General features: G+C 42.2%; 1 protein-coding gene across 1 annotated transcript in view; it reads left to right on the top strand.

Annotated features, from left to right (window-relative positions):
• ITGB7 (integrin subunit beta 7) overlaps positions 1-14,457 on the top strand; it is a 786,164-nt gene that overhangs the window by 513,277 nt on the left and 258,430 nt on the right. Inside the window, exon 6 of the mRNA XM_069230944.1 lies at positions 10,416-10,657. Within this exon, the coding sequence (XP_069087045.1) occupies positions 10,416-10,657 (242 nt within the window). The remainder of the gene's footprint in view (positions 1-10,415; positions 10,658-14,457) is intronic.

Raw genomic sequence — 14,457 nt, 5'->3', positions numbered from 1 at the left:
CCTCAGCCAGTTGTTGAGGTAGGGTAAGACTGGCACCTCCCAAGGTGTGCTGCCTCACCGCCATCACCTTAGAGAACAACCGAAAGATGCTGGTGAGACCAAAGGGGAGCACAGCAAACTGAAAATTCCCGTCCCGCCACTACAATGCGCAGGTAGTGCCTGTGGCCCTGCAGGACGGGAATATGGAAATAGACATCCTGCAGGTACAACACCACCATCCAGTCTCCAGGGTCGAGGGCAGACAAGTCCTAGGCCAGGGTGAGCATTTGATATTTCTCATTGTGGAGAAAGAAACTGAGAGGGCGCAGATCTAGAATTGGACAAAGATGCCCATTTTACTTGGGCATCAGAAACTACAGAGAATAACAACCATGTGCTATTCTGGCATGGGCACCCTCTTGAAAACCCCTTTTGTCCAAAAGGGCTGTGCACTTCCTGCTGCAAAATGGGGAGATGGTCCTCCGTCGGTTGTTAGGTAGGCAAGAGGAAGGTGCAGCGGGGAGGAAAGGAAGGGTAATGCACAGCCTTTGCAAACTATTTGGAGGACTCTATGTAGTCACATGCCACACCGCATAGAATTGGTGGATTCTGCCTTCTACCTGGTGACTGCAAGGTACACTAAAGGGGTTTCAAAGGTGGGGTTGGGGGGGTGATATATTAAGCAACACACTGACCTTGGCCATGGGGGCGGTGGGCAGCATAACCTTTACGGTGAAACTGCTTGGGTACCTGTTGGGGCAGAATTGGCTGGCCATAGGTAATACCTCGGTTGAAGCAATGAAAGGAACGTTGGAAGTGTTGCTGGCGAAGCTGGGTGGTAAGGCCCATAGAGTGAGCGGTAGCCCTACTCTCTTTAAAACCTTCAAGAGCTGAATCAGCCTTGCCCCCGAACAGGCGATTCCCATCAAACAGCATCAGGGAGGAATGGACATCGACCGAGACGAAGTTAAATATAGCCATGCATGGCAACATTGGTGACTATAGCTGGTCCGAGGGAGTCAGTGGTGTCCAAGTCACAATGATCTGTGAACCTGGCAGCATCATGACCATCCTGAATGGCCTGTGTCAGAACAGGGCAGAGTTCTTCAGGAACACCTGGGAGGACTTGTGCCACAGAGTCCCAGACGACAAGAGGGTAGCGTCCTATTAAGCAGGAAGGATTAATGGACCGTAGGGCCAAACTGGTGGATGAGAAGAGGCGTTGACCGAATCTCTCCACCCACTGCTAGGGCGCGTGGTAGGAAAATTGATGGGATTAGTCTGGCTTGTGGAGATCTGCACCATGCGGCTCTCAGATGAAGGGTGCTGCGATAAAAAGGGCAGGTCACCTGGAGAAGGACAATGGCATCTGGCAATTTTCCAATTAACCAGAGGGCCTGTACAAGGCTTAGCCCAAGCCACTAATAAGGTATTGGTCAAGGTCTCATTAAAAGATGAAGAGGCGAAGAAGCAGTGTGGACTGGCTGCAGATCTTCCATCAGTACATTTGGTTTTCCCCTCTATAGTAGGAAGCTGGAGGTCAAGGACCTCGTACACCCAACACATGACTCTGGCATAGGGTGCAGATTTATCCATGATCAGGAAGGGAGAAAAGGACTGACTCAGGGGATGTGTCCAGCTCACTAGCATCTTGCAAGTTCGCATACTAATGACTGTCTGCAGTGCTTAATTTGTGAAGGAAAGAGTGTCGGTCCCTGACACTGCTCAGAAGTCCACGACCAGTGCAATTAAACATCGACAGGCAGAATACTAAGGCTGGTAGTTTTAAAACCCCATACCCCATACCTCTTTAATCCCCAGACACTCCCTCTCCCCACACCTGCAGATTCCTGATTTCTCCTTTTTTGTGACAGTTTTGCTGTCTTAATCTTCCTCGGTCTTTTGATTTCTGTAATTGATTTCTGCCCCCACCCAAATTAAGCACTGGTCATCAGCATAGGGTGGAGTGAATTCATCACCCTGATCAGGATCGCTGTCAGAATCAATGACAAAAACAGAGAACTAAAACTTTGGTTGAATTTGGATAGGACGTCAGTAGAATTCGGACTGGTGTCGAGTCACAAAGGACAAATGGGGCCACCTCTTCAGGCGGTGGTCGACTTCAGTGTGAACGTGCCCAGGCCTGGATTGGGTAAGGGTGCCCAGGGTAATGTCAGTGCTGGAGCCAAGAGCTGAAGCAGCACAGAGGGTCCAGCTGCAGCCAAGTGCGCATCTGCTGGTGGTTATCCAGGTGGTACCCTCTCAGCTTGGTGGGGCCCAAGGGTATGTCAGAGAGTCGGTAAAGATCTGAAGATGTGGAGCATAGCTAAGCAAAACACTTTGATTTGGTGCAGTGTTGTTGAAGGCATCGGAAACTCAGGTTGCACCTGAATCAGCTGCAGAATTGGCTCTGATGCCGGCTAACTTGGGAAACGAGACCATTGACGCTGCTGAAGAGCTTCATCAGGGGAGTGGGAAAGGTGCAAAGGAGTGAAACTCTACTTCGACATCTTATGTTTCTTATACTTACCTGAGGATTTGGATTGCAATGAAGACGAGCCGTAACAGTGGCTCCTTCGGTTCTGTGAGCGAGGGCGGCGGGAACAAGCCTTCTACTTGGAGTGGTCCCGGTGCTGTGTTTTATTGTGCTGGGCGATGTAAGCTTCAGCTTCACATTCCCTGGTGGCCTTTGGGTTCATGAACATGCAGTCCCGCAAGTCTTGGAGTGACAGCTTGACCCCTGACACCAGAGGCAAACCGGGTGGGAATTTTTCACAGACATCTGTGAATGACATACAAAAGTCGCTCCAGATCTGGGTCCGGGGGTTTGAAAGAAAGGAACGAACGTCAGGAAGAAAGAGTGGCGCCTTTCATAGGCCCAGCACATCACTTCCAGAGTGGAACAGAGTCAGTTCAGAGCTGCACAGTGCCAACTTCGAGCATGCAGAGGTACTAAAAAAAAATAATCCAAGCCCAGTCTAACGCCTGGAGATCATTCAAAAGGTGAAGAATTTACAGCTAGAAGCTTCTATCAGATTAATGTATTACTGGGGAGGAGGGCATGCATGCCCCCCCCCCCCTCCCCAGACTCCTAGTCAGCCCAAGGACCCAGTGCCCAGGGCCAGCTTAAGCATTGTTGTCCCAAGGACCCCATCTCCGGAGTGAAGAGGCAACCGCTGAGGGTGCTGTGCCGCCCATCACTCTGCTCCCAGGTTGGTCCGAACCCTGGGAGCAATGCTCTCACCATCTCTGCCTCCGTGCCCAGGTCTGGGAGAACAGAGGTCCAAAAACAAGGTGCTCTGCTGCAGGAGCAAAGGAAGCTTGCAGCCACTATGCTTGTGCCGGCTCCCATGAAGCATAGGAGCTGACCATGGGAGGTTGGCAGGGCGTCAGGGGTGGGCACCCACTGCCCCCCCATAACCCTACATGCACCTGTGTGCAGAGTGGGCTTGAGCACCCAGAAAAAACAAAATAAACAACGAGACTTGTGGCGGAAGGCTCCGCACCAAAGAAGGACCACTGCAGAAGTCACTGTTTATAATTTTCACGATCCAGCGAGGGAAATATCCATAATGCCCTGCGGGCTTAATGTTGGATAAGGAATTGTGCTTTGTATTGGCCCCAGGAGGGCTGGGGCCCCAGCAGCATGATTTAGGATGCTGTGGGAGCTGCAGGAGTGCAGTTGTCCCCCTTCACTAACTTGAAAAAGTAATCCTATGCCATATAGGTCACAGAATGCATGACCTGGGGTATTTTCCCTTATTTTCAAACATTCTGAAGGCTGGGAGTGCCTGGGGCCTCTAGTGGTTGTTTCTATGGCTCCATGTTATGTGCTTAAAGGGGTTAAAGAAATACTCAGACATATGTAATGTTGATTTTAAATGCTTCATTGGCAGTATATTGTAAACAGTGATTAGTGACAAACCTTGCACATGATGTGGTTTTAACATGTGGTTAATGGTTTTTAATAGTGGTGATCTCTTGACATTAAATATTGATGTGGTGACTTGCGACAAAGCCAATAGGCCTGTGTTATTTAAAGTTAATCTCCCTATATTTTGTGATATTCAATCTGGTATAGGTGGGGGATGGTATCGTGATTTTGTGGTTCATGACCCAGTAGGGTCAAATATGATTTGAGAATTCAACAGAGGTATTTCATTCTCACTTGATGTATATACTTGTAAATTTATGTGTAGTATTTGGTAGTGTGTGTGTGTAATAAATTTACTTTTCTAAAGAAAAAGCACAGACTGGGAATCATTTATTGAGTGTTAATATTGCATGTCAATGAAGATTTGATTACTAGCCCACTGAGCGAGTCAAGCACCACAGCGAGGTGTATGGTTCCCAGTAACGGGGATTTGTGGTGCTATTACTTGCGCAGACCTCACATCCTGTACAACTAATTTCTTACAGGATCGTTCCCATTAGCATCCTGTGGGTATCCATGCCATCTTTAGCATTAGAAAAACGCATTCCGGGTGACATCTTTGTCAAACTTTGCATCGCTCTGAGGCTCTAGGAACAATTGTGAAGAGCCTCGTAATTGTAAAATGCATGTAGGAGAGTCCGTGTAGCTAGCTGGCATATGCCTTTGACTAATATTTGCATGGAGAACCTCACTGACCCTATCTTGGCTAAGGTATAATGTGCCCTCACACCAGAAAAGCTGAGCTCCATGCAGTGTAGTAATAGGTGATGCAGATACTATCCCTTTGCAACTGGTGCCCAAAAAGCCACTAGGCTAGTATTATTAGCCGAAACGGCCACAAAAAGCTCTTCTGAGGACTATTAATTCTTGGCTCTATCCAGATAAAAGGTCAGGCTGCACCTTGTGCTGAAAATACAGTGCCTCCTCGGCTGAAGTAGCATGAGGGCCAGGACAAAAGTCAGCAGAACAATTTCTTCAGTCAGGTGGAAATTCGGAGATACTTTTGGATTGAAAGAGGGATGGGTTTTGAGAACAACACTGTCCTTGAGAAATGTTGATATCATTTCTAAGGCACAAAGGGCATGAAGCTCGCTTATATGCCTGCCTGATGTTATGACCACTATTAAAGTTGTATTACATGGAAAAAGCCCTAATTCACAGAATAGCACTAAATCAAAAGGTTTAGCATTAACACTGTGACAACCTCAAAACGGTTCAAGAATGTGGAAGCACCTCGCACCAGAAGGAATAAATGCATGAGCCTCATAGGGCATCTTTTCACTGCCTTACTGGTTGTGGAAACAGTCTCTCCGGGACATTTCTGTAGGCTTTTGTGGCATTTAATTGTGTCTTGGAGGTGACCATTTGCATTATGGTTTCAGCAAAGTGATGCCAAACAGACAATACATTATTTACTGAACATGTGAGTAGAATCCTCTGCAATGTCCAGAAATAATCTTCGCTCATTGCTCTTTCGGACAGCAACCAGAATGAACTACTAAGTTCTTTCAGGAAGGACATAGGTGACTTATGTTCAGTTCCTCAGGATCCATGAGCTCAAGTTGAGCAGATGGAGAGAGGACTGTAAAACTCTTGTCCCTTTCATGGACAAGACATCTCCCTTCTGGGGGGGAGGGTGGAGAGATTATTCTGTAAGAGGTGGAATAATTCTGAATGCCAGACCTGGCACGGTTAGGCTGGTGCCAAAAGGCTCTCCCTGATCTACTGGAGAACCTTCAGAAACAGAGAGGTCAGGAGAAAAGTGCATATAAATGTTCTCAACATGTCCTTCACTAGGCCATACAATATGAAACCTGGTCCACTGTTCACCCAAGAGGCAAACTATTTGCATTTGCTGATTTGGTCTGTCACAAAGGCATTTGTAGGAGTTCCACCCAAGCCTCGAATATGGGTTGATGGTTTTGGAGACGATCTTAAAATTATGTGACAAGTAGAGATGCCTTCTCCATCCGTCATCACTGGTGTTCCTGATCCCTGTATGGTTGGAGAAAATGGAACATAGCCTAGTGTACAGACCTTCAGCCAGCCACTAAAGCAGTGGTACAAAGATGCCCCATTATTTCTAATGTAGTTTAGAGCAGTGGTGTTGTATGTGTGGACCATCACAATACAGGATGCCAGAACAAGAAGGCAGGCCTCCAATGGCAAAGAGATGACCTTGTCCAGCACATTTAGCTGATTTGTCTCACAAGGCACTGAAGTGAAGCTCATTCCACTATATGACCCAGTTGTACTTGGAGTTATGCTTACAGTATGCTGTGGAGAGGGGACAATGAAAGGTATTTCTCTAGGATGGATATTTGGAGACTGCCTTTACCATTCCAGATTTTTAATCAAAGGTTGGTGGAGTAGGACAAAGCTTAACTGCTTTTCTTCCAGCTCTTTTGAGGCGTGTGCAACGTGTAAAAGGTTGGCATACACACAGCACTTGTCGTTGGGTATCATGTCATGGAAGGACACTTAAAATTTTGAAAACATCAAAAACCGCAAAGTTGAGAAATTGCCATTGGTCAAGAAGGCATCAATTGTTTGGCTGATGGCTGTGGTGCTGTCAGACGGAGGAAAGGCCTTTGCCAAGCTGGATTCCAAAATTGCCAATATTAAATGAATCTTGGAGAGAAGCAGAGAGAATTTAAGGTGTTCACTCGGAATGCAAATTTGTAGAGGGACTTCGATATCTGACCTCAAGCAGATTTGGTGCCTTCTTTTGTCAACATTTAACTAAGACGTTGGCATGGGAATGAGTAGCAGTGCAACATCTGCTGAACAACGGCCTCTGCTGAGTGAGGATCTTGTCCAAGACACAATCAGTGGCACTGAGATTGAATAGTGTATTAAAGAAGTAGTATTTGGTTCCACCATGAACTGAAGATAGATGCTTTGGAATGGGAATACAACAGTGGGGGTCTCTAAGGTCCTCCATGCGCACCCATTCGTCACTGTGCACAGCTGCCAGCATCTGAGCCATAAATGGTGTTAAGAATGTATAGAAGCAGAGGAACTGACTGAAGTCATAAAGCTTCAGCGTGGGGGCAGAACCCTCTTTTTTTCTATACAAAGAAGTTATCCAACTAGTATTACTGGCTTCCATTCTGGGTTTGGATGGACTTATCTGCTCTTAAGTCGAGAATCCTCTCTATATCCTCTAAGTGTTCCTTGGGTGCCCACTGTGGATTGGTTTCCTGAATGGTGTATAGTATAGCCCTATGGCTCGTAGAGGACGAACACATTTCTGGACCCAGGAACTCTCATTATCTGTCCAATGGTAGAAAGGGTGATGGTACAGAGGGCAAAAGGTTTACAAAGAAGTCCTTGGGACTTCTTAGCATGAATTGGGATGTGGGAGAAAACTTGTTCTTCCCTCTGAAGCATCTCCCCTTTGCCTATCTGCTTCCCAAGGAGGCGGGAGATGCATTTGGGATCTTGGGTTATAACAGCTCCTGAGATTGAATGATTGGAAGGCCTTCTCCGGCAGGAAACATGGTGGAGACCTCACTGCTACTTCTTTGCTGACACTCAATTTGTCCACGGCCCAGAAAATACTGTCCGTTATGAGATGGAACATGTTCGCATCAAAAGGGATGCTGATGATTCCTCATGAGTCTCCGACTTCAGGTATGAGACCTAACAACTGCTGCATGGAAAGAAAGGTGTTCACGGTCCTAATGGTTGGGCCACTGAGGTTCCAGCACATCACAACATTATCTCTGGAGCTGCTTTGCCTATGTTGAGCATAAACTGGTACTCTTCAAGGGTATAGTCTGGGAGCACTGAGGCATTACGGGCAACCTCATGTCAGATATGGAACCATAACTGACTAGCTTGAAGACATGGGATCCACTGGTCAAACTGGTCTTTCTAGGGGTTACACATTTCACCACCAACGAATAAATACTCATCTTCACCATAAAGGGTGTTGCACTGGACTTTTCCACCAACACATTGGCCTTGACTGTGTCACAGTGTCAAGCTGCATGCAAATCCTCTTAAGTCGCTGGTACCAATCACATGGCAGGCATCAGCTCTCTCATGAAAATATTCTTACAGGGGTATAGTCTGGCAGACATGTAGGCTATTTTATTGCACTAGACCGGGACTATGCCAGTTCTAGAAGTTAAACCTGTGGCCTGACATTAGCAACACTTGAACAATACTGTGACATAGACATGTCCAAGACTGCACATGTTACACAAAGGAGATGGACCGCATGCCCAGCCCCCACATAACGTATTTTAATCTGGCAGAGAGAGAGAAGACCCTTGTAACAGCACCTGTTTGGCCAGAAAGTTGCATGGATGGGAATACACAAACAAGAGTGACGGCTCCCCTGAGGCTGGTTGCCACACATCTGAGAGACACATGAAAGGAAAATGCACTCTGTCAAGACTGATTACCCCTAAAGCTGGGGCTACCTTTGAATCTGAGTGGAAAGCTAGATTAAGCCAAAGCGCCCCAACACTGGATAAAAGCTAACCCATGTAGTGTACTCGAGGAATTCAGCAAATCTATGCCAGAGGACTGCAAGGATCAGAAACAAAGTCTCTGGTATTCTCCTTTAAAGGAGTAGTCCATATTCCTAGGAATGATGTTCAATTAATGCTGCTGATGAAATAGGTAGACTGAAAACCTGCTTTTTAAAAGCCAAAGCTTGAGACCCAGCCGTGCTCTGTTATTCAATGGTGTATTTAGAGTCAGGCCAAGTCTGGCGCTTCTGTGTCATAGTTGCTTTCACGCAGTGTGGTTGAGAAGGACGTTAAAAGACCACCCCCTGACATTCCCCCGAGAGGCAAGGAGACGCCAGAAAAGACATCTCGGCCACCTGGAGTCTTCATTATCATCACGTAGTTCAGTGCTGCAGTAATGAGCTGAGTTCTGAACTCAGAAGTCATCAGTGACTGCTCCTCGAGCATGGTGAATCAGAAATGCTGGTACCGCCTACAAGAGCTATCCCACATCCTGTCATCAACCCGGCACCACTTGCAAACTGTGCAGAAATATCAAGAGTGCCAGACGGTGCAGGTCAACCGCAGTTCTACCGGAAAAGAGCGACACCAAGACAACTGTGCAACATACCTGTGTTCTAAGAAAAGACGCTGCACTTAGCTGTGGTCATGTCAGAACTGTAACTGTGTGCACCACAAACAGTGAACTAGATCCGTCTGCAGCAATATTGCAGCGACATAAAACGGCTTAACTAATTGATCGATTAACTCACTATAAATAAAATTCTTATATAATTTGCATAAAAAGTAACGCTACTTGGATATTATATTGTGAGCAATACCTGAGCTGCAGTGTTTATATTGTAGATTAAAACGTGCCGGTGCTCTAAGCCCTTCTCTTACACACGCGGCTGCTGCAATTAAATGTGGGATTCTCGGAATACTGAGGCAGAGTAATCCTGAAGCCATCTCGGGCCTCTTCAATCGATTTAAAGCCACTCCCTGCCCCTTCAGCTCACTCTTGCAGCTTTCTCCCATTGTGACGCTTTTTCGTTTTTCTCCTCCTCCATCTTTCCCATATGTGTCTTTTGCTGGCAACAAATGCTTGGGGCAGAAGAATAAGCGCCGGCCCTAAAAAATAAGTGCCGTTGCTCAGCACCGGAAGCAACAAGCACAAATTAAGCACTGCTGTGCTGCCCGCAAAAACGTTCTACCATAAACCACCCCCCAGGAGTAATTCTTCACTACGCCAGAAATTCAAAACCTAAAGAAGTGATGCTTGACAATATAGTGACCTCACAGCATTAAGTAGCATCTGTGTTTCCAAGGACAGTGGCAATACGTGTCACTGTGCTTCTATCTCCCTTTAAGCCACATACACCACCAAGAAAAGGCCTGGCAAATAGTGAACAAGAAATTGACTTAACAGGGTCGACATGGGGAATAAAACGTTAGTACTTTAAATCCAAGAGAAACTGGCCAAAACCATTTGTAAAGAGAATATTTTGCACAATACCCTTCCGAATTTTCAGATTGGAGAGACAGCAAAGAAGATTCAGCTCTTACCTGGCATTCCAAAGTCAGTTTCGCATTACGTATCGGACCAATATTTCTGATAGCTGTAGCTGGATGAGTCCTGATAGCAAGAGATGCAGGCCATTAGTGTTGAGTCTTAAGTGGTCAGCAGTATCTCACTTTAACTTGTGTTATGTTTAAGACTATTTGCAATATCCAACACTTGACCATGCTAAAAGGTTTACCATCCTCCTGATAGCCTTTCTTATCTCCTGACCAATAACCCTACCCACAGGGTTGCTATTCATTCTATAGTCTCTACTCTGTCAATCTCCCAACTACGTGTGTCCAAACCTTAAAACTGTGTGCCTGTTGCCATATTGTTACTCGAAGGTGGTTCTATGCTATCCTTTATGATTGTTATTGATCACAATGGCTATTAGCCAAGATTGTTGGATAAGTGATTCCAATAAGCTTATTTCTCCCAACCATCCTTGACTTTTTTAGTTTTTCTCTGTCTCTAGGTTTCGGCTCTTTTGTGGACAAGACAGTCCTTCCGTTTGTCAGTACTAAGAAATCCAAGCTCTTGAATCCCTGTCCGGATCGAATGGAGCAGTGCCAACCGCCCTTCAGCTTCAAGCATGTCCTGACCCTCACCGACAATGCAACAGAATTTGAGATTAAAGTCAGTGAACAAAATATTTCAGGGAACCTGGACTCACCCGAAGGTGGTTTTGATGCCATCATGCAGGCTGCAGTGTGTACGGTAAGACCAACTTTTATATCATTTTTACAAAATAGAAAGTATCCGTTCCATAAATTACTTTTCTAAATCGGTATTCAGTGAAGTGTTTGACAATACCGCAGTGCATTCGATTGACTAAAAGAGTGGCCACTTCTATTTGATAAGTTAAGGATGATCAATTTGTCCTGATTCATCGAGAGCATTGATCCTGTACAGTGCTTCAAATGGACAGGCATTACTTATGTGAGGGTACTGCTACTCTCCAATTACAAATGTGTGTCCATTTTAAGCAGTGATACTGAAGGATGGCAACCTCATTTTGGGGAATAGGTCGTTCAGATTTTAGGTGATAATTCAGATGGGTGTTCTGTTGTAAGGAGACCCATTTGAGATGCATTGTGGGTCGAACCGTCAACAGGGAATCTGGGATTGTCCCCTATAAAAAAAAAAACTCTGAAGCAAAGGAACAACACCGGAATTAGACTTTGAATTTTGATGAATCGTAAGACTACCCAGAGATGTACGTATGTGTATCATGGATCAGTGATATAATACCAGGTCTAAAAATATCGTGATACACGAATATCATGTCAAAAACAATAATGTTTCCCTATCCTTATAATGGTGAGTACAAAATATTAAAACAAATATATAGTTCACACTAATATCGTAAAAAATAAGACAGAAATATTGTTTTCTATAAATACAGTTTAAAATAGTCAATCTTAAATATTTTAATACATAACAGTAAAATATAAATATTGAATGAATGTAAGTAACATTTCATATTAAAAATAAATATATACTTATATAAACATAAAAACATGTGTGCATGTACATACATATATCATACTATTATTAAACATATATTTTACATTATGTTTTTTTGTATTTTTTCAATTTACTACTATAAAAACATGTATATGTATTTTTAGATATTCATATATAAAGTTAAAAAAGTAACAAAATCAAATACAAAACATTAAATAATGTACCAAAATAATTAAAATCTCTCTCTCTCTCTCTCTCTCTCTCTCTTTCTCTCTCTATATATATATATATATATATATATATATATATATATATATCTATATATCTCAAACCAAGGCCCTTTCAGGGTTAGATGACACTATGTCAATCCTATGCTTAAAGATTTTGCTGTACAAATGGCAAAAGACTTTGTCACTATCTAGCTCGGCGAGGATATCACTGTGCTAATCCTATGCTTAAAAACTTTGCTAGATATGCAGACATTTGAGGTGAGCAAATTTAGAGTGTCGCTGGTGTTGCAGGGTGCTCCTTACTAGAGCAGCTCTCCACCTAAAATTGGGAACTTCCCAGAGTTCTCCTTTGTTTTTTGCATATATATATATATATATATATATATATATATATATATATATATATATATATATATATATATATATATATATATATATATATTAATAATGTTACAAACATTTCAACAATATTAATAAATATAATAGTCTGGTAATAATAGTATTATACTTCATAGGGGTAAAATGCCATATTCCCACTTCAGTTGGTGCAACAGTAGGAAAAGTGTTGAACTTCAAAGGGTGAACTTTACTATTCCCACTCCAGTCTGTGCAACAGTAGGGAAAGTGTTGGACTCCGGAAGGATAACATTCAGTATTTCCACTACAGTCCTTGTAACAGTAGGGAAAGCGCTGGACACCAGGGGGTAAAATGTACTATTCCCACTCCAGTCTGTGCAACAGTAGGGAAAGCGTTGGACTAAGGAGGGGTAAAATTTACTATTCCCACTGCACTCTATGCAACAGTAGAGAAAGCGTTGGACTCCAGAAGGGTAAAATGTACTATTCCCAGTCCAGTCTGTACAACAGGAGGAAAAGCATTTGATACCGGGGGATAACATTTACTATTCACACTCCAGTCTGTGCAACAGTAGGGAAAGCGTTGATCTAAAGAGGGGTAAAATTTACCATTCCCACTCCAGTCTGTGCAACAGTACAGAAAGTGTTGGACTCCAGTAGGGTGAAATTTACTATTCCTACTCCAGTCCGTGCAACAGTAGGAAAAGCATTGAACTAAGGAAGGGTAAAATTTACTATTTCCACTCGAGTCTTCACAGTAGGGAAAGAATTGGATTAAGGAGGGGTACACTTTACTATTCACACTCCAGTCTGTGCAACAGTAAAAAAAAGCGTTGGAACTCAGGAGGGATAAAATTCATTATTCCCACTTCAGTCTGCGCACGAGTAAAGAAAGTAGTTCACTTAAAACACATAACATAACTCAATAACTCAATGAATTCACCAAAAATATCAAAATGTCGATATAAAAACTATATATATATATACATATAAATAATTCACACAAAACACTCGGACTGCAGGAACACCACACAGCGGTCCCGGGTGGGCTCCGAGAGGCCCTAATAAATCCTCCAACTCTCCTCCAAATAACAGGAGACCCAGGACACCTCCAAGGTGCAAATCAATTTATTTCAGCTGACCTTGGAGGTGTCCTGGGTCTCCTGTTATTTGGAGGAGAGTTGGAGGATATATATACATATATATATATATATATTTAAAAACCAATCAAACATTTCACATAATTATTAACTTTTTAAATAATTACTATCAAATAAAATAGTTATTAATTGATTATTTAATTATATTCCCATGCTCTTTTCTCCCACAAACCTAGCAGCCCAGATTAAAATATAGTTATAATAAAAAAACTAACACAATTATCATATTAAGTTATAAAAAATAATTATTAATAATGAATAATTAATTGATAATTATTACTTAAATACCTTCCTATTACCTTACAAGCACAACAACCGACTACTAATATTCAACATGAAAAATATCATTAAACTCAAATATTTTAAGAAATCTAAATAGTTAAATGATAATTATTACTCAACTTCCCACCCTGTATCCCTACAAATACAACAACCCACACCTAACATATAACTTAAAAGTATAATAATTACACAATTTACATTTGTAATTTTCAACTAAATAATTATTAATTAATAATCAATTATTAAATAATCAACTTCCCAACCTATACCTCTAGAAACGCAACAACCCACATCTAAAATATAACCTACAAATATAATATTTACACAATTTACATATTCACTTATCAATTAAATAATTAATTATGAATTCATTACTTAATTAACTTTCCACCCAGTACTCCTACAAACCCAACAACCTGCACCTAAAATACAAATTAAAAAATTTAATAATTAGACAATTTACATAATTAAGTTTCACCTAAATATTTAATAATTACCATTTATTATTAATTAATTATACTTAATTAACTTCCCAACCAACACCCCTGCATTCCTCACAACCCACTACGACACTATAAATTACTATTAACAATTAAATTAAAGATTATAAATAACTTAAAATTACAAACTATATTTATAAATATTAACAATTTTACATACAATATAATACATATACAGCTATAATATGACTGAAACACAGAGATAATTAAAAAACTATACTTTTTACAACTATATTACTGAAAAAGATATTAGGACAGACAATTTTTAAAACGATTACTTACCGAAAAATCTAAATTTATGTCAAAGATATTTCTGCATCCCAGTATTTGTGTTACGATATTAAAAACTCGATATTTCTGTGACACAATGTTTTTGATCTGATATTTTTTCTAAATACCTGTATCATATTTTTTCACTCACAGCAATGGCACTTTTCAGTCTGCGCTCTGTTTGGAAAAAAAATGACAGTATTCTAATGGTGAATAATATTATAGGGCCTTTTATCAGTTTGGCTGTATTT

This window comes from Pleurodeles waltl, chromosome 4_2 (assembly GCF_031143425.1).
Source record: "Pleurodeles waltl isolate 20211129_DDA chromosome 4_2, aPleWal1.hap1.20221129, whole genome shotgun sequence".
Lineage (NCBI taxonomy): Eukaryota > Metazoa > Chordata > Amphibia > Caudata > Salamandridae > Pleurodeles > Pleurodeles waltl.
The sequence above is the reverse complement of the archived record's forward strand: the minus strand, read 5'-3'. Positions and strand labels throughout refer to the sequence as shown.